Source organism: Camelina sativa, chromosome 10, assembly GCF_000633955.1.
Source record: "Camelina sativa cultivar DH55 chromosome 10, Cs, whole genome shotgun sequence".
NCBI classification, from domain to species: Eukaryota; Viridiplantae; Streptophyta; class Magnoliopsida; order Brassicales; family Brassicaceae; genus Camelina; species Camelina sativa.
Window position 1 is genome coordinate 21,668,979 of NC_025694.1, and position 20,116 is coordinate 21,689,094.

The 20,116-nt window shown below is 37.4% G+C and overlaps 2 protein-coding genes across 2 annotated transcripts; one reads left to right on the forward strand and one right to left on the reverse strand.

Moving 5' to 3' along the window:
- Nucleotides 10,633–11,494, forward strand: LOC104719529 (probable thionin-2.4). The gene is made up of 3 exons (XM_010437471.2): nt 10,633–10,930; nt 11,024–11,101; nt 11,212–11,494. The coding sequence occupies exons 1-3, from the start codon at nt 10,699–10,701 to the stop codon at nt 11,298–11,300; spliced, it is 399 nt and encodes a 132-aa protein (XP_010435773.1). The 5' UTR covers nt 10,633–10,698; the 3' UTR covers nt 11,301–11,494.
- LOC104719530 (putative invertase inhibitor) lies at nt 16,816–17,589 on the reverse strand. The gene has a single exon (XM_010437472.2). The coding sequence runs from the start codon at nt 17,471–17,473 to the stop codon at nt 16,877–16,879; it is 597 nt and encodes a 198-aa protein (XP_010435774.1). The 5' UTR covers nt 17,474–17,589; the 3' UTR covers nt 16,816–16,876.

A 20,116-nucleotide genomic window follows, 5' to 3' on the forward strand; every position in this document is an offset into this window, starting at 1 on the left:
ACCGACACCCCTCCTCGACCCAGAAATCCTAGAACCGACACTCGCTAACTCTCCGCGCCGTCAACCTCTTGGTGTCGACCAACACCCACCTGATGTCGATCGACACCGACTCCGCAGACACGTTTTGCTTGAATCCGAAAGTCAAAGAACCGTTTTTCAACTCCTCCGAGTCATCTAAAACTCACCCAAAAGTCTTGGAAACTCATAGGAACCACGAACCAACCTAAAGCATACAAGAAAACACCACAAACAACCATAAAACAAGCAAAACAAAGGATTCTCAAGCTTAGATCAGGCATGGTCAGGCACTCACCTGTTTTGCCGAAAGTTCTGACCCAAAAAACGATGAATCCAACCCCTTAGAAGGCTTCTCCTTTGTTCCTAGTACAAGATTTCGACTCTACAGGAACATATCTCACAAAACAAGCCAATAATATCCAAAAATCTCTCAAGATCACTAAACTTTTTCTCCTTTTCTAAAACTCTCAGGAATAACACTCCACAACCTAGGTCAACTTTCCATTTCAATAGCCTCGTTTTAAGGTTTCACCTAAATCAATAATTTAAATTAATCCGGTCGAACCGGAAATTGGTGGTGTTGACCGACAGGCTCATTGGTGACGATTGACACCCACTCCCAAAACCGGCACTTCGGTTTACGTGTGTTACAATTCTCCCCCACAACCGTAATTTCATTCTCGAATCTTGAACAACCATCAACCAAGGACTCCCGTGCAACCGTCTCCTCATCTCGCACCTCCTCCGACCAATCTACGAAGGTTACCTCCAAACGATAGACTCACATTCCATTATTTGCTCTCGACTTTTGGAATTTTCTTTATTCATTCGTCTCAACCTTGAGTTTTATTGGCTTCTTATCAGGCCGTAGCCTGCATGCCATAAGCCAACATGCCATAATGTATATGGAAGTCCAATATTCGTCTCTCGGATTGCCACCCTACAACGAGCTCATGGATCGTCATCCGAAGTCGTTATACCAGCCATATTATCGAGCCATAAATTCTACGAATATGACAATACTAGGAGAACTAAAGTCCTCCAAAATTCGTTCATGACCAACTGTCCTTAGAGCAAACAATTCTAAACACGTTTAAGTCCAATCCCCTACATTGGTTCCCTTTCCGTGGTTGGCGTAAGACATCACAATGTCCTACCAACTATATATTCCCTCACTGGAATACCTCATGACCCAGAAAAATCATCAACATGCCACAAGGGCCGCTGATGTGTGTGATTTTTCACTCCAAATCTTTTACCTGAAAAGACCACACGACGACTGAAAGTGCACAGTTAATCAATGTAGTATTTTAGGATCGATCCCACAAAAAGTAATAGCTATCACGAATTGAATTAAAAGAGAAAGAACTACGGCTAAGACTAAATAAGAGATTGGAGTTTTGGTTTTCCTAATATCTATTGCAAATAAAGAAAACGTAAATAAAAGAGGTTTAAAACTATAAGAATAAGGTGTTGGGCGTTTGGGAGTTATCTCAGGGTTTTCATGGTTCTAAACAATATTAAGTGTCAAGATCTAACAAGTAACTACTAATTTTGGTCTAGGTTCTCAACTACAAAATACTAATGAACTAACAATCTATTATCATCGAATTAAAGTTTAAAGTTTACATACTCCGTTACTCAACTTACGCAGGCAACGACGCATGTCAACCAACTACTAAAAAAAGTTTGATATATTCACCAAACTATGCAACTAAACTTACGCAGGTTACGACGCGAGGTTTCGATATAACACTAGTTTGGAGAAGTAGGACAACACGGTTAACGCTCCCGTCTAGATCACCACGTGGTGATCATTCCAAGCACATGCATTAAAATAAATACGTCCTAAAAGAACTCTAATATAGAACCAAAATTAAGATCTAACAACCTAATTGAAGTGAACCATGAATTCCCCTTGAATCACCCCATAAAACCCAACAAGTAAACGACTCGCTTATCATTGAAGGAAACGACATTGATATTATAAAGTATAGCATAAAAAATGAATCAAATAACAAAATGAGATCAAAGGAAACTTCTCAAGATGTCACAAAAGTAACTTATATCCCAAAAGTGATGAAAGTATGAAAGAACTAGAAAGAGTAGAAATAGAGATGGCGGATCTTCAAAGGCTTCGAGAGGGACGAGAGGTTGCGGCTGCTTATCTAGTCGTGACTAGGGGTGCTCCAAAAGCTATTGATGATGCACACTTGAAACCCTAAGTCTAAAAGAATATTTATTGGGTTTTGTCTTGGATTAGGGTCTTTAATGATAAAAATGTATTTTTTTCTCGAGTGCAGGAGTAGGGGCGGCGAAAGAGGGTTCTAGAACATGGTTAAGGCTTGGACTGGTCCGTCGTGATGGTTTCTGGTCAGGCCTTCAATAAAAGCCCATCGGCTGGATGCTTCTCTTTACGTCAGTTCATAACACGTCTCGGTAAAACTGGCATATCTCCCGGAAGGCTGAACGGATTGTCTTGATTCCACTTCGAGGAGAAAGATAACTCTTCTGGAAGTTCTTGAAAAGTGGTTCGTTCTGTAAAGCTCTGGATCTATCCTAAAACATGTTTTCCTTGACTCTTGGTCCATTTTGCTCTAAAACTTTCTTGAAACCTGAAATACTTGACAATAGACCTTTTCAATCTAAAAACTATAGCTAATATGGGTAAAATAATAATGTTATCATCTCCCCTGCACATAGAGTTTGCTTGTCCTTAAGCAAACAATCAAAATAAAGTCATGGAAAAGAGGTTTTGAAAATAATTGGAATTCACTTATCTTAAAGGTTATCTTCTTTGCACTCTTCTTCGTCTTGATATTAGGAACTTACGTTTATAATCGCCCATGATAATCATCAACGCTTCTTCGGAGTTTCCAGAATCTCCATTGTCGTCTCTGTACATAAATTAAAGAAATAATAAAAAAATAAATCTTACCAAGGGAAGATCGATCAAAGGCTTGTCGACTCTCTTCAAGCCAAGACTTTCTCCGTATGATTCCTTTCCTCTCCATTTTCTCACTTCCAAGGAATCGACTTATCCCTAATTTTCTAGGGTATCAATCTTTTTTTTTATTGATCCCTTGCTCTTTTTATTTGGACAGGTTTCCATGAAATCCAAAGTATGCACGGGTTTACGCAACATCCCTCGGCTCACTTCTTTGCTACCAACATCCTTATTCTTTTTTTTGTCTTTTTCTTTTCTTCTTATTTTTTCTTTAGAGTTTTGAAGAAAAGAGAGAGGGAAGTGCAATATCTTATATGGCTTGAATGTAGGGATCTACTCCAGTGTATAGCAAATCCCAGGGCTTGATAATTAAGTCCGGTTTGGGTCCTATAAAATTTAAAGACAACGTTAGATCATCCAAATATCCATCGAATAAGAACTCTGGGGATTGTTAAGTCGGCTCACAGTCTTTACAAACTTCGGTTCTGTTGTCAAGCATAATCAAGAGTCATAAGAGTGTTAAATCCAATAAACCGTTAGAATAAGATCATAATCCCCTACTAGTTTTGACTAATTAAATAAAATGTGACTCGATAAAAGCATCAAAATTATTGATGTAAAAAGTGGAAAAAAGTCTCAAGTCAACAAAATAGAAAGTAACATTAGTATAGGATGGAATATCCTTCCCCCCAAACTTAAATCACACCGTCCTCGGTGGGAAAAAAGTAAAGAAGTGAGGATTAAAAATCATACAGACAAGTGTAGGGTTTAAGAACAATGTCACCTTGATGGAGTGATGTTTGTCGACTCTTAGACATTTTATGGTTCCCCAAAAATTATCTTAGAGGTCGACTTTGGAATGATGTGTGGTGACTAACTGTTTGTACTTACTTCGTTGCTTGACATCGAATATGAACTAGGCTAAGTTCATTCGAATTCTATTTTATATACCTCTAAATGCATCCTCCTTGAAACAAAAACATAAAACCATCAATAATAATGATAAATAAAAATAAGAAAAACATACCTAAGTGATAGAATGATGATAAGATGGTGGTGAGGACGGTGGATAGTTTAAAGTTCTGTCGTAGTACACGGATGAACTGTCGGGGAAATTAGCAGCTAACGTTGGGCATGGTACGCGGTACGTTGAACATGGTACGCGGTACGTTGGACATGGTACGCGGTACATTGGACTTGGTACGCGGTACGTAGGGCATGGTACACGGTATGTAGGACATGGTACGTGGTATGTAGGGCTTGGTATTGGCTACGGTTGGTATGGCGGGTGGGGACTCTCGGCATCATTCTGTCAAGGATGGTGATTATTCGTCGCCTTCAGCATGCTTTGGTCACATTGGAGATGGCCGTCAGTAGGTGGTACTTGCCACTAGTTATACTATGCATATTCAATCCATGGACCTTTGTAACATCTGTGAACCAAATGAGGGATTTTGGGGGTGGGTGTCGATCGACATCAGCAATTCCGGTTCATCCAGGTTGATTCAAATTGTTAGTTTTGTTCGGTTTGGTTTAATTGGGAGTCCCTAACCAACGTATTTAAGTTAGAACTCGACCTAGGTCGTGGAAAAGATGTTGTTTTGCCGTTTTAGAGAGAAAAGTGAGTGTTTTTGGGAGATTTGGAGATTCTTGGTTGGTTTGGGAGATATGTTGCTGTGGAGTGAAGATCTGGTGCTAGGAACGAAGGAGAAACCTTCTAAGGTGTTGTATTCGTCAGTTTTGGTCAGAAAATTTCTGCAAAAGAGTTGACTGCATGACCATGACTGATCTAAGCCTGAGATCTCTTTTGTTTTTATTGTTTTGTGTTTTTGTGGTGTTTCTCTTGTTTTTGTTGGATGCTATAGGGTTCCTACATGTTCCTATGGCTTTTGTGCGAGTTTTGGGACGGTTTGGAGGTGGTCCCACTACTAGAGTCTAAAATTGGAGCTTGACAAGTTACCATTGAAAAGAGAATCTTGAGAACTCAATCTCATGTGTTGCTGGACACAACAAAGAAAAAGCTCCAATCAATGGAGAAAAGGAAGGAAGGAAAAAGGAAATCCTTGACGAAAAAGGAAATCACTAATGTTTTTTTTGGAAAAGGGAAACTTTGGTTTTAGAAAACCAAGAGAGAACCCTACTTCTCCTCTAAAAGACCACGACTTGGGAGCAACCCTACAAGCAATAGATGAACCTAAAAAAGATTTTTTGAGAGATAAGCTACAAGTTTTGATGAAGACGAAAATTTGTAAACCCGATTTGCAAGAGATCTCTCGAGAAGAAGATATTCCGATCACAACCAAAGATTGTTTTGCTGTAACAATGGGAGCTTCACCACCAGGAGACCTAGAAGGTCTAGAAGAAGGAGAAATCGCTGAAGAAGAAGAATAGTATGAAACCGATTATGTGGAGGAATCTATTGGAGATGATGGATACGACTTTTCTATCCCCCGACAAGAAGAACCAAAAGTTGAGCCTATCATAGAAAAAGAAGAGGAGCACCCAACCGCCGAGTTTGCAGAGATCCAAACAGTCTCTATATGGGATGAGCCCCCAAAATACAAGTTTAAGGTCTTGATGAAAGCTAATACACCCCACATCTCATTCGAAGAAACATGTAACAAGTTCCCATTGAAGTGTTTCTTCATGGAGAGCTATATTTCTGAGGAACAAGTGGAGGATCACTTTAGAGAGGCAAGACTCTCTCTCTATCCAAACGCACCAGCAAGACACAATAACTATGGCGTAGAAGACACATTAGCGAGGAAGACTTGGAGAAGTTCAACAAAGCCGTTAAAGCTTTACTCTTGGTATGTCTTTTATGAATGCATTGTGCCAACATGATATTTTTCGGTTCTTTGAGGATAGCATAGAATCAGTAGAAGACACTAAAGATCTGTTCCTAAAACATTTGGAACCCAAAGATTTGCAAACACTACACAAAGTGGAGAGCCTTGGCCGATTCCTAATCACCTATTTTATCAATGGAGTTGAATTGAAAGATGCATTATGTGATTCCGGTTCATGTATCAACATCATGTCAACCGATGCAACAAAGAAGATTGGCTTGAGATACTTACAACCATCGGAAATACACATAGGACTCGCCAACTCATCTTTTATAGTTTCCAAAGGAATGGTCCGAGACATTCATGTAAAAGTCGGAATTTGCAATCTTCCAACCGAATTCCAAGTTATCAATGCTGAGAAAGGAAGGTTTACACCACTTATCCTTAGAGGAGAATTCCTAGCCACAATAGGAGCCGTCATGGACTGGCCTAACCGAAGAATGTCCTTCACCAACATCGATGGAGACATTTTCTATGAAGCTAAACCATTCAACCCGCCAACTCAACGATGTAAAGAAGAAGATGAACTTATGGAGCCATGCGAAGCCTACATTGGAGAAATATCCAAGAGGGTTTGTCTAAAGACAACCAACTCTCCTCACCTTGCTTGAGAAGCGAGCTAACGTCTAGCCAACGACGTGAAACAAACGCGCTTCTTGGAAGTAAACCCATGTTAAGTAAGTTTTTATTTTTAGTTTTTATTTTCTTTTATTTTTAATATTTTTGCAATTTAGTTTCAGGTTTTTATACAGAAAAAAACAAAAAAAATAGAAAATAAAAGAGCCAAAAAAAAGAAGAGAAGAAGAAAGTCCCCATGAATTGGCAATGCACACTATGTCAAGTACCACCTATTGACCGGCCATGTTCAACATGACCGAAGAAGCCGAAGGCGATGGATCAATCACAATCCTCATGTGATTGATGTCGAGAGTCCCCAACAGCCATACGTACCGCATACTGATAACAAGATTTTCATCCTGGGTATCAATTCCCTATGCAGTTGTAGTACAAAGAGTTATCAGTCCAAATGGTTGTTATGCTAGCATATAAGATGTGATCAGAACAATGTAAGTCAAGCCAAATTATAAGTGGGGTTTTTGACTAACAACCTAGTGTGGATGGAAGTAAAAAGAATAAAGCAAGAACTACTCCACCTGGATACTCGATGCAAGTAATCGAGTACCGGATCGAGTAGGTGATCGAGAAACAGAAAAAATAAGAAAACAATGATGAACAACTCGAGGATCTACACGAAACTGGTGATCGAGTACTAGTTCGGGTAAGGGGTCGAGTTAAAGTTGAAAGTTTAAAAAATCATATATGAAAGCTCCTAAGGATGAGGTAATCGGTTCATAAGTACTCCTAATCGATTTGGGATGCCTTACATGCCTCAAACAACTTATTCCCTATACAATGAATCTCTAAATCTTGCTAATCCACTCTTGTGGTAGAAACAATCAACCCTAATCACTTCCTTACCCAATTGTCGTTGGAGAAACATAATTAAGCAGATATTAAAATCCAATTCGTTATTGTCAATAAACTCCTTACTCATCTAATCTGTTACGCAAAGGGAGTGAATCTCTAGCATAAGTTGATTCAAGCAATTCATCAAACACCTCTTGATGCTGAAATGCCTAGGATCTATCCAGAAGATAATTTTCATAAAAACTATCAAACTAAGACATCCTACCGATTAAGAACACATACTAGCCTATACCATCCCTAGAAACTTTAGTTCACTACTCATATCTCATGTTAATCGACACAGAAGCATAAATGAATTAGAACTTTGTAAAATAAAAGTAGATGATGTATTGGAAAAGAAACAAAACGTAGAGCATAATCAAAGTAGAAGAATTGCAAAAACAGAAAAATAAAAGAAATCCTAACAAAGCTTGTAAAATGTAAATCGGTTCTCTCTCTGTGTGTGTAGCTCTTGCTCTCTTGTTTGTGGTGTCTGCGGCTGATAGGGTGAAAAAATAGGAAACAATTTATATGGAAACCGTTTGACCTAGCCGCCCAGCTCTGTCCGAAGTTCTAGACGAGGCTATGGTCAGGCACCTCCTCGGGTTGGACTTCGGGTAGCTCTTCTTGCGCTCGGTTCCGTTTGATCGGGTTTAGGTTTGGGATGTTCTTCTTGTACGATCATACCAACGGGTACACGCTCGGATTTCACCTAATTCTTTTCCTTTTAGGCTCCAAAGCACATGTTTTCATCCAAAATGCACAAATGCAACAATGCAACACCCTAAAAACCTAAATGCAAATTCCAAAGGTTAAGGATCTAAAACTGCTAAGGTTAGGCCATATACAATGAAAAACATGAATAAAAAGATGCCTAAAAATGTGTAAAATAGAGATTTATCAACACCTCCAAACTTATCTGATTGAAGAGAACCGATGCTCGACATCGGTATCGGGCGACACCAGGAGGGTGTTAGTCGAAACCAATGCGAGGACGACGAAAGGGCTATGGTGAGTGTCGGTCGACACCAAATGGAGGTGTCGGTCGACACTGCTAGGGTTTTCGGAGATGTCGAGCAGGTGTCGGTTGACACTAGGTGGTCAGTGTCGGTCGACATCCTACATCAGCAGCGGCTGATATTGAGATTGCTTTTTGTATTTTCTGATTTGTTTTATTGTTTGGGTATTGTGGTATGAGGAGATCTGATTGCTTGTGTGTATAGCCCATGAGAGGATTGTCTCACTTAGAATTTATAGTAATATTTATGCATCTCTTTCGTGTTCTAGTGCAGATAAAAGCAAAGTGTTATCGTCGAATCAAGGCTATGATGAGGAGTATGTTCTAGAGGCTCGATTATTTCCTTTGTGCTTCTCTTAAAATGCTAGAGTGGAACTTACTTTTCTAGAATGGATTCTAAGTTGTTGTTTCTATGATTTGTTTTATGTCATGTTTAAGATGCTAGAATTATGTTATTTGTTTATTTATTGTTGGTTATTAGAATTGATTTATGTTATCCACTATTGTTGATTGGGAATAGGTTGGTACTGAGTATGAGATCACTAAATATTAGGATATTAAAAAAAAAAACGGATCGGATTGTTTCATTTATAATGTCAAAATTAAGGAGTTGAGTCTTTTAATTCCATTTCTCTTGTTTAGGAAAGATGAACTTTTAGATTATTATTAAACAAAAGCGGTTTAACTAAATCCAATTAAAATCAGATTTTATCGTTTGATTTAAATAAACCGGAAAAGAAACCCTAAGCCTATTTAAATGGTAAACTGTAAGAAAAACTAACTTTTTGGCTGTAAATTTCATGGCCATCTAGCTGGAGAAGAGAGGCTAAGCGTTTTTTCTTGTTTGTGAGAAAGGGAAGAGACAAAACTGACAGGGTTTAGTAGGAAAGAGGTTTGACCTAGCAGAAATTTTCAAATGTAACAAAAAGGTTTATGGAGTTGTAGCTAAGTTTTTGACCATTTTACGGATTTAGATTCAGTTAATATTCTAAAAATCATCTTCGTTTTCGTGAGGTGCTCTATTTGGACAAACGTGGATTGGAAGAGAGATCGCGAGTTTGTGATTCAGGGAAGATTGAAATTGGATGGTTAGATTTCCATTCGTAACTCAATCTTTGAGGCTGTTCGTTTTTGTTATTTTCCAAAAATATTTTTTTTATCAGGAGTGTGGGGAGACATCTGAATATATATATTAAAATACAAATAGAATGCTTAAACTGGAAAGGAATCTTACTGACTTTTTTTTTTGGACAAACAGGAATCTTATTGACATGTAAAAAGTTATGGTAAGGACTTGTGAATATAATGCACATTTGTTGCAAATTAAAAAAATGAGACAAAAATTCAGATAGTGTTAGAACGTGTTTTGTGAAAATAATGAGAGAATGGTAGGGGTGGTATTGGAGTAGGGGGCACATCTGTTGCAAATTAAAATATGAGACAAAAATCCAAATAGTGTTAGAACGTGTATTGTGAATTTTTTTTATTTTTTTTTGGTCAACAAAACGTATATTGTGAATATAATGTGAGAATGAGGGGGTGGTGTAGGAGTGGGGGCACATCTGCCGCAAAAAACTGACCACATGGAAGTTTAACTATTTAATATAGGAAAAAAAATGGTCAGCTGCTCCCATAAAACATGGTCACACATCTAAAGTTTAATAATGTACCCCTAGTTATACAAAATATATGTTTCGCATGGTTACATATACGAAGTTCATCAAATTATGTGTTTCATATCATGGACATAGAATAACCGGGTAAATTCCTCCCGCAACAACCGGTGTTGACTCATCACGTTAATATATATCTACACAACCAAAAGGGAGTAGGTTAAAATTAAATTACGAAACAAAAAATAAGTTGTAACAAACAACGTTCTTATATTTCGCTCTCCAACTCATAAGATGTTCTTAATTAATAATATTTACACAGGAAGTGATACCTCGGACAGAAAAATCATAATATAAACTCTCATTGTTATAAACCAAAATTTTAGAATGTACATAATAATATACGGTTAGCACGAACATACAATATATAACCAGAAAAACTAATACGGAATATTGAATATTAAGTATCTTTATAATTCAAATATTAAGTACCACATAACTTTAACTATTTTTTTCTTTTAATTAAAAAAAAATTAACAGAAAAAAGATAAAAAGATTTAAATTATCTTTAGTCTGAATCAAATTGGCTAGGCCAAAGATTAATGAGCCTTTAGTATAGGATTGGTCCACGTAGCGTGTACAATGTGACAAAGGTATCAAACCTAGTTTTTGTTTGTAAATTGTAGACCAACTAGTATTTAAGAGAGCCTTGTTTCCTCACCATTTCATCAATTGAAGCTTATAACTCTCCACATACATTTTGCGATCAAACAACTCAATCGAGAGATGGAAGGCAAAACTTTGATTCTAAGTGTGCTTTTATTGAGTCTGTTGATGGCACAAATCCAAGTTGAGGCAAAGAGCTGTTGTCCGTCCGTCGCTGCTAGAAATGTCTATAACGCTTGCCGCTTGGCAGGACAATCAAGGCCGACTTGTTGTAAGATCAGTGGCTGCAAAATCGTTAAAGAGAAAAAATGCACCCATCCCCCATATATTCACGAGATTCTGCAAAACACTGGTAAATTGATTAATATTGTACTTTACTAAATACATAAATGTTTATAAAAATGATCAAGATTTCACTTTTATTTGTTTTGATTATTGAATCAAGGTGATGAGGTCAGTGAATACTGCAACGTTGGGTGTTTATCCTCTCTCTGCGGTGCTTTAACTACTCTCCAGAACTCTGGTAAAACAAACTCTTCAAACTTATTATCATTACTATCAAAACCTTTTTTTTTTTGATAATCAAAAAGAGAATATATATTTAACCACTTCAAATTTTGTTTCTATGACTAGACGCAAGTGAAATCGTGAATGAAGCTGTTGAAAAATGTGGCATGGTATGTTCTACAACCTGCACCAAGGGCTCAGCTGAAACTGCCTAGACAACCATATCTATTAAGAAACCATGTACCTCTCGAGGTGAAGGGGGGTGGTCACTTTTCATAGTTGTTTTCATGTTTTCAATAATTGTGTGTGTGGGACAAATGAAGAAGGTTGTTGATCCCTATATTCTATATGCTTTCTATTTTCTATCTTTAAAATAAATAATAACATGTGTCTTTAAATATTTGGTCTTCTTCGTTCAACCATTTGCAGTTACTGTTAAATTATATGTTATTATCCAACTCCAACACTTAGCTTAATTATTGCATTAATATTTTTACGGAAACTGAAATATCTATGATGACATATGTACAAAACATAAAACATATATGTGACTAGCACTATAATAATGCTTATTTTTATATATTTTTAGATTTTTCAATATTAATAACAAAATCAATCTAGAAGAAAACTGGAAACAAAATGTTAAACTCAGCAGGTTTTTTTTTCTGACAACAGAATATGTTAATTGGTTCAAAGGAGCCAATTAGAAGAAATGTTGTTTACATAAGTCACATAATGTTGTTCGGTACAAACATGCCAAGTTATCCGGTTTTACATTTGCACTTGGGGTAATAAAAGATAAAGAGAAAATTCAAATTTCTTCCCTATCAATCTTTATTTCTTCCAAGTACGTAGAGAAGGCTGACTAATTTTATACGGAAGACATCATCTGAACAGTCAGTAAGAAATGCTACATCTCAATTACCATCACCAATCATTCACTTAATTGTCCAGAGTAGAGCTTCCACTTATGAATGAAGTGCAGAAAGACTTCACCGAAGATTGGCAGGTCCCACGGTTGGCTCTGGGTCATTAGGTAGTATGCGTAACCATCCTCTACGTGAAAACTTATTGCACTCTTTCCAATAGGCATCACATAGCATCCCTAACTGATAATATGATTTTCACTCAGGGTATCAATTCCCTTATGCAGTTACACTATAAATTGCACTACAACAAATATCTACATTGATAGCAATAGAGAAACGCTATAATACGTTATTCATAGTTTTTCACACACGCTATGTTAGACCTCTGTTATTGTAGGTACCAACCATACGATAGCGCCAGATACATATGCTATGGTAAAGTATTCTACTATAGCAGTATCGAAATGCTATGTTATGGCGTTTTTCTAATTTTTTAAAATAATGGCATAAGTCATTTTACACGCTATCTTAGGAGCTTCTACCATAGCTATATTATAGTAACACAAAATTAGTGCTATTTTATATAATGTGGTAGTATTTTTATTTTTCAAAATTTACTAAATTAGATTATATATTTTATATTTCATAAATTAATAAACATACATAACTTTAATATTATACTAACCAAAATAAGTCTTATATAACATCAAGTGCCACCAAGTCTTAAACAAAATAAAACTAACATTACAAAGATCAGAGACAAATTTTACATCTACATGTAACCAATCCAAGCCTTTCTTCTGCACACTTTCCCTTGAAACAATCCAATGAACAGCCACTAGTTCACTTTGAATATATGAAAAAGACATGTTTCACGTTATTCTATCCATATGCATCTGCTCATATGAAACAAACGAATTATGAGAAGCCACAATCTGCCATTAACCCTATAAGCACATAGCAATCACATAGAGATAGATAAACCCTAAATTGTAATTGTAAACCAAACAAAAGAAGACTCAAAAGTTGAATAACTTGTGACCCCCACCCCCAAGTTGAATCGGTTCACAAGCAATGGAAAAAATCTTACTTTTTGTACAGTTATTGAAGTCGTAGGACACACAAAGGATTAAACAAGTGAGATGAAAAACAGGAAAATAGTTTCAAAGTGATTACAAACCTGGTTGCCAATCACCATCCTTTGGAATTCATCCCTCTCCTGTTGTAAATTTTCAATCTGGGACTTCAAAGCTGATGTGTTTTTGGCTTCCTGTAAAAAGAGAAAAAATCTATTGTCAATCAAAAATCTAAGCACAAAAAAATTAACCCCTCAATTGTCAAGAGAAGCAACACCAATCCAACAGAGCTTAAACCAAACAAAGCTCAAAAAAATTAACTCATAACAAAATCCGACCCTCATGACTGGCTTTTCCGGAGATACAAGGTTGTGGTATGTCTAAGGTTGTTCTCCTCATGAACTGTCTACCTCCTTCTCGTTAAAGTCAGATCGATAAGTTGAATCAAGGACCAAGTAACAGATACGAAATGGAGAAAGCGAGAAGAGAGGAAAGGCAGTCCATGAGGAGAACGCTTTGGCCCCCGATTGAAGAGGTTAATGTACATTTTGAGGAACGTGATGAACGCCTAACTCCCGAACAAATACGAGCTGCATAGATTACTGCAAACCGGATGATCCTTGAAGAGATCTCGAGGGGTGCAATCAAAGACATAGAAGCTGAGCTCCGGATTCTGAGAAGTGACGAGGTGATAGGATTGAAGGTAAGAACTATTCTCTCTTATCTCTTTCTCAATTCCATAATACAAACTATGAACCCTAACTGATAAGATTGGAGTCACAGTTCTTATCTCTTATCACCATGAACAGAGACGCAGCTCTGTTCTAACAAACTCACAATGTTGATCACACAGGATAATATTCATAATCCTACTCTAATTCTATTTATACTCTAAATTCTTCTCTTTAGCTTCTATCATGTGCTTCTATTTCTCCCACATTGTTCTCTTTATCAATACTCCTCCCATTTAAACAAGCTTGTTCTCAAGCTTGTGTCTTAGCATTTTGGTGCAGGTGAAGAAACAAGAATGGAAGCAACATCACAGAGCATGAGGAAATGACAGCCAAACTGCAGCCTGCTGCAAACAAATCACTACTTGAAATGGGCCAACTGATGGAGCTGGCACTTGCAGAACGTATTGAACCCGTTCTTCTCTCAAGTCTTTTGTAAAATCTGCTCACATACAACATGTAATACAGTCTCTGAAATAAACCCATGATTAGTGACATGCAACATTCTCTAGTGTGGCCACACTTGAGTGGGAATGTCTGTTGTATAGTCACTTCCATGTCTCTCCCACTGCTCTTAGTTATGTACTTATAATGCCAACTTTTGACCAGTTTTGGCTTCTTCAACCAGAGATATATCTGAAATATATGCTTCAACATTGTAGTTGTCGATTCCAACCATAAAAGCCCTGAAGCTGACTGGATCTCCTCAGCCTTGCTCTTCCAACAATGCCACACTGAAAAAATATAGTTTCTTGTGGCACTTGAGCATACAAAACTTAGTGCAGATGCACCTCACCTGGAAGCTAAACACACACACAACTTGCATCATCTCACTCTTAGTTTCTCCAGATTTATATCCTGCAAATGGAGTAAGATGCATAAAATGAATGTCTCTTTTCATGATCCGCTCCAGAACCCTTTTAAGCATATAATTCGGCCTATTCTCCATGTCAAGATCATGAATCTTATGAGATGTAGGTACAATTTTGGTTACTTTGATAGCATAAGTGGCCAGATGTCGTAGAAGTGCTTCTGATTTAGAGACAGTAGCTTCAATATCAGATTGCAACACGACCCTATCATCTTCACAAAGTGTGTCACCCAATTGTTCCAATACCAGTTTATTTTCCTCCGTATGAAGAATTTCCCTTATAAGTGGAGCTGGAAACGTTTGGTGTATGGTAAGCACTCTGTTTCTATGCTTTCTTGCAGTAGCTTCTCCAAAGCTACCAAACCATCCATGCTTCCTTTTGTACTTAAACATCCATGATTTAGGAGAAAAATTAAATTCTTATGTTGATTTAATTTGTTCCTTCTCTCACACAATCTGTTGACCACAAGGTGTGTACTTTGTTTTCCATTGACACATTCAAGACACTGTGAACTATCGAACCTCATACTAGCATATGGCCAATCCTCAAGAACACTTGGATATACATTTTGAATCCTAAGGCTAGGTTCCAACATCGGGATTGTTACCTGAAGATGTGAAAGCTCTACAAGCTGATGAGATACTTGTGGAATCGATTCCAGTTGATTACTCTCTCTGTTATGGATGGCTTTCTTCTCCTTGTTCACGTTCTTGACCACATTTTCTAGATTGAGTAACACAAAACTGGCTTCCACTTCTCTTAGATCAACGTTTTGCAATTTCTCAGAATCAAAATCGATTAACCCAGGGCTAATCAATGTCACACCTGTGTTCATGTTACCATTCTAGTTTACCTCGTCTTGCGATTGCGTTACGTGCGACGGTTGCGACGTGATCTTCCCCAAACACAAATCCACTTCTTTCTTCGATTCTTTCTTCTGCTCCAAGATTTCAATTTGTTTCTCTTCTCTAAGCTCCTGAAAGAGTCTGATTCTTTCATCTCTGTCACCAAACCGCAACACCAAGGCTAACTCCATCATTCCCCAACTGTCAAAATATCCCATACTCGTGTTCGCCGTTGAAACCACAAGAGAGCTTCACCTTCGAGAAGACTTTGCGCAAGATTCAGCTTCTCATATGCCGTGAAATCCTCCTGAACAAATAAATCCTCTAGCCATGAAATCCATGGTCGCAATTCACCAGCAACACCATCAAAGATGGGAAATCCCTCAAGACACATTGCAATCAAAATCTTGCTTGAAAACCTAACTTTTTTCAGCGTTTGATTTGATACGTGTTCACAAGCGCACCATTTGATAGGATTGAAGGTAAGAACTCTTCTCTCTTATCTCTTTCTCAATTCCCTAATACAAACTATAAACCCTAACTGATATGATTGGAGTTACATTTCTCATCTCTTTATCATTATGAACATAGACGCAGCTCTGATCTAACAAACTCACAATGTTGATCACGCAGGATAATGTTCATCATCCTACTCTAATTCTATTTATACTCTAAATTCTTCTTTTTAGCTTCTGTCACGTGCCTCTATTTCTCCCACATTGCTCTCTTATCACGAGGAAAAAGCTAATCGCAAAGTCGCGAAGGTAACGATCCGTGACTTAGACCTTAAAAAAATTACCGGTCTTTTGGTAAATACTCCTCTCAGATTCTGTTCTTCCAAAGGCTTATAGCAGATCTTAGTGGGGTTGTATTGGTCTAAGTGACTCCCCTTTGGAAAGTTAGTTACTCCTACTTTTAAATAATACATGTTTGGAAATGATACACAAAGATAGATACAATATTTGTTTAATATTTCCTATTTTTTACCCTATAAAAGTATTGATTAGAGTTTATAAAAATGAGAAAAATAAACAAATAATCAACTTTTTAAACAAAATTATTAAGAGGTGTTAAATCTTTGCTTTGAGTTTGAACTTTTTGGTAGATATTGAGAGAGCGAGTATTAGGATTATCCGGTTATCAGATCCTTTAATGTATTTGGTTTCCTGGTTAACACCGGTTTATATCAGTTCTTGTGTGTGGAAGATGTAACTTGTAACGAATATTGTGAACATTTAATGCATCAGAGATATATTTGTTACGCTATCCCTTATCCTTTTGTCGCCTTCGATATACGTTGTCAGAAAACAATTTGCATTAAAAAATAAACAAAAACCTTTAAAAAAATGTCCTCACCATCCATGCTTTTATCATTTATTCAAACAAATTGAAAACGAATTAGAAATATACAGATGTTGTGACAGAAGCAGACATCATTTTGATTATACAAAGAGCAATCTGACCAAATTCAAACAATTTGTGATTCTCACTACCAACAGGAGACATCCAGGTCATCTCACCATCACCATCACCGTCGTCTCTTTCTCTAAACCCGTTCTCACACGTGACAGCAGATTCCATGGCGGCGCTCACCATCACGTTCACCGTCCCCAACTCTTTCCTCGTAATAAAAACCCTAATTGCCTCCTCCAATCTATCCGTAGCGTCCTCGTAAAGCTCGAGGCAGTCACGGAGACAAGCACCGCGGAACCCACTGTCCTCGTCAAGAATCAGAAGCTGCTGAATGGTCGAAGCCGTTGCGGTGGCGTTGTCGAGAGCTTGGAGCATTGGAACTAGGGCTAGAGAAGAGAGATTGGTCGGAGAAGGAAGAGATATCGGAGAGTTGTTGAGAGAGGAGACGCAGAAATTGTAGTCGAAGATCTTGGATTTGGCTGCACAAGATTTGCAGGTTTGCGAAATCATATCGGTTGTTGATTTTGCTTGTGACACAAGGAAGAATAAGAAGATGGGGAAGAAGACTTGAGAGAGCTTCATTGTTTTTGTTGTTAACGAAATTCTTACCTCTTTTGTTTGGTTAAATATAATAAATATATAGAAAGATCAATATGTACTTACGACGTCGTATTTGTGTTGTGGGAATATTTGACGATTTGAGATGGTTGAGTAGAGTATAATGAACGATATGTTTCACTTGCTTGTACTCTAATACAATTGTATTGCTCATATTCAATTACAAGAAAATTCCAACAGAAACCGAATCTGAATAAAATTAATGAAGTAGTCAAATTTCCTTATCGCATTTGCAATCACTTTTGAAAAGTAGTGACTGCAAATTCAAAGCTTCAAATTTTCTTTTTGGTTTAATTTATGCAAACATATATTCAACTTTGAGACCAAATTAAAATACCCCAACCCGGATTCCTAATAATCCACGGTAGATAACTTCATACAAAACTTCCACAAATGCAATTCAACACAATCTAACCACATAACTTAACCATTCTAGTGGTTCTGGCCCATTAACCCATTGTTTGTTTGATGGCCCAATTTCGTGGAAGCCCACCTTTACGCCTTATTCACAAACCTACACTATTTTACCGTCACCTTATAATGCTTGTAAAGACGGAAGACATCTTTCCTACAATATTTGGTTCTCGATTATTAGTCTAGCGAATAATTATCTTTTATCCCTGGAGAGTTTTCTTAACCTTACGTTTAACAAACAGTTACTCAAATGTTATGCAAAAGTTTGTTTATTACCCATATCTAAAATTTTTTTGAAAATTATTCAAATGTTTAGTGCCCTGGGTGTAATTATAATTTACCCCTTGGGTTTAGTTTTTGATTTTGAGTAAAAAAATAAAAATAAAATACACATCAGCAAATTAAAATACACATCAGATATGATTTAACATGTCACTAAACAGTTTTTTTATCAGATCAACAATTATTTTTCTTGTTTATATCAAAGAGAGGGAAAGTGAACAGTTTTCACAAACCGCGAAATTAAAAAAAAAAACTCTCTCTCGTCGTCTCTCGTCGCCGGCGATACTCTGTCATTGTCCACTCTCTTGCCATCAATCTCTTGCCGTCTTTGCTCGCTCTCTCTCTCTACTCGTTGTCGCTCTCTCTCTATCTTCGGCGTCGTGTTCGTCTTCGTTTAAACGTTCCGGTATGTGTCGAATGTTTAGTTTCGAGTTTTCCGGCTGAATGTAGGTTTTTATCGATGATTTACGGCTGATTCTCGCCGTCGTTAATAATATCTCATTTTCATATCTATTCGATTCGATGGCTGATTTACTTTTAGGGTTTACGGCTGATTTGTTAGATCTATTCGATTCGATGGCTGATTTGTTTTATTTTGCGGCTGAGTTACGGCTTAGTTTTGTATTGGTGACTGAGTTATTTTGTGCTTTAGATCTGAGTTATGTATTTGTGGCTGAGTTATGTTATACTTTGTGTATGAATTTGTTTTATGTTATGACTGATTTATTTTATGCTTTACTGCTGAATTATATTATTTATATGATGTCGATGGTGATTATTTCTGAAGAACAAGCAAGGGATTACCCCCCAAGACTATACGCTGAAGGAAACTCTAATCTAGAGTTAAGAAAAATTAATACCAATTTCAGGATGGGAGAATTCCCTGCGATTAGCGAAGCAATATGACAAGATGTGTGGGAAAAAACGAAGGATCTACCTATTGGAATAATCTCTAAGCTAGTTGATAGCCAATTCGACTGGTCTGGTAAGCTAGTACATTGGACTTTATGGTTTGCATCACCGTAAATGGTTGGGGCTGTTGCTTCTTCAACACATTGGACTTTATGGTTTGCATCATAACTGTAGAATTCCATATGAAAGTGCCAAAAGAGTTTTTGATGATGAAGCAATGAAGACTTATCTGTGGGGTCGGTCAGCATTTGAAGCCCTTGTTGATAGCATAAAGTTGTTGATGCCTACGGGGAAATCGTACACCCTTAGTGGGTTTACACCCGTGTTACAGGCTTGGGCGTATGAGTCCATCAAATGCTATGGAGATCGGTTTGGAAATGCATCAGCTGAAGATGATGCCATACCGTTGCTTCGATGGCATGGAAACCGTACACGTTCAACGATGGAAATGATTATTGCTGAAGAGATCAGAGCGCTTGGTGAGGTAAGGTTTTGATTGTGTTATGATAGACTGATAGTTACTGGCTGAGTTATTGTTTTAAATGATGGCTAAGATATGGTTTATCAATGGTTGAGTTATTATTTAGTTTAGTGATTGCTGAGTTATGGTTTAGTGATTGCTGAGTTATGGTTTAATGATTGCTTAGTCATGGTTTAGTGATGGCTGAGTTATGGTTCTATGATGGCTGATTTATGTTGAATGATGGATGAGTTATGTTTCTGTTATGGTTTAGTGATAGCTGAGTTAAAACTTACTGATGGGTTTCATAATCTCTTATGTTACAGTCGTGTGTCTGTAAAATGGTTATGAAGGAAAATGGCTGCGATCTATTTCATATGTGGCCAGATCAAGAAGACGACCCAGCTGTTGATCGCTTGAACGAAGACATACATATGGATACGTTTGTTAAAGGTTTTTGGGAGGCTAAGGGGGGGGGGAGTGATAAGAAGATGAAGAAAAAGAAAGGTAAAGCAGCTGTTGAGCTTGTATCTCATCCC

Excerpts from the sequence above, each read along its gene's own strand:
- LOC104719529 (XM_010437471.2), top strand. The coding sequence starts at position 10,699 with ATGGAAGGCAAAACTTTGATTCTAAGTGTGCTTTTATTGAGTCTGTTG. Across the intron at positions 10,931-11,023 it reads CGAGATTCTGCAAAACACTG|GTGATGAGGTCAGTGAATAC; the intron begins GTAAATTGATTA and ends TATTGAATCAAG. Across the intron at positions 11,102-11,211 it reads AACTACTCTCCAGAACTCTG|ACGCAAGTGAAATCGTGAAT; the intron begins GTAAAACAAACT and ends TTCTATGACTAG.
- LOC104719530 (XM_010437472.2), bottom strand. The coding sequence starts at position 17,473 with ATGAAGCTCTCTCAAGTCTTCTTCCCCATCTTCTTATTCTTCCTTGTG.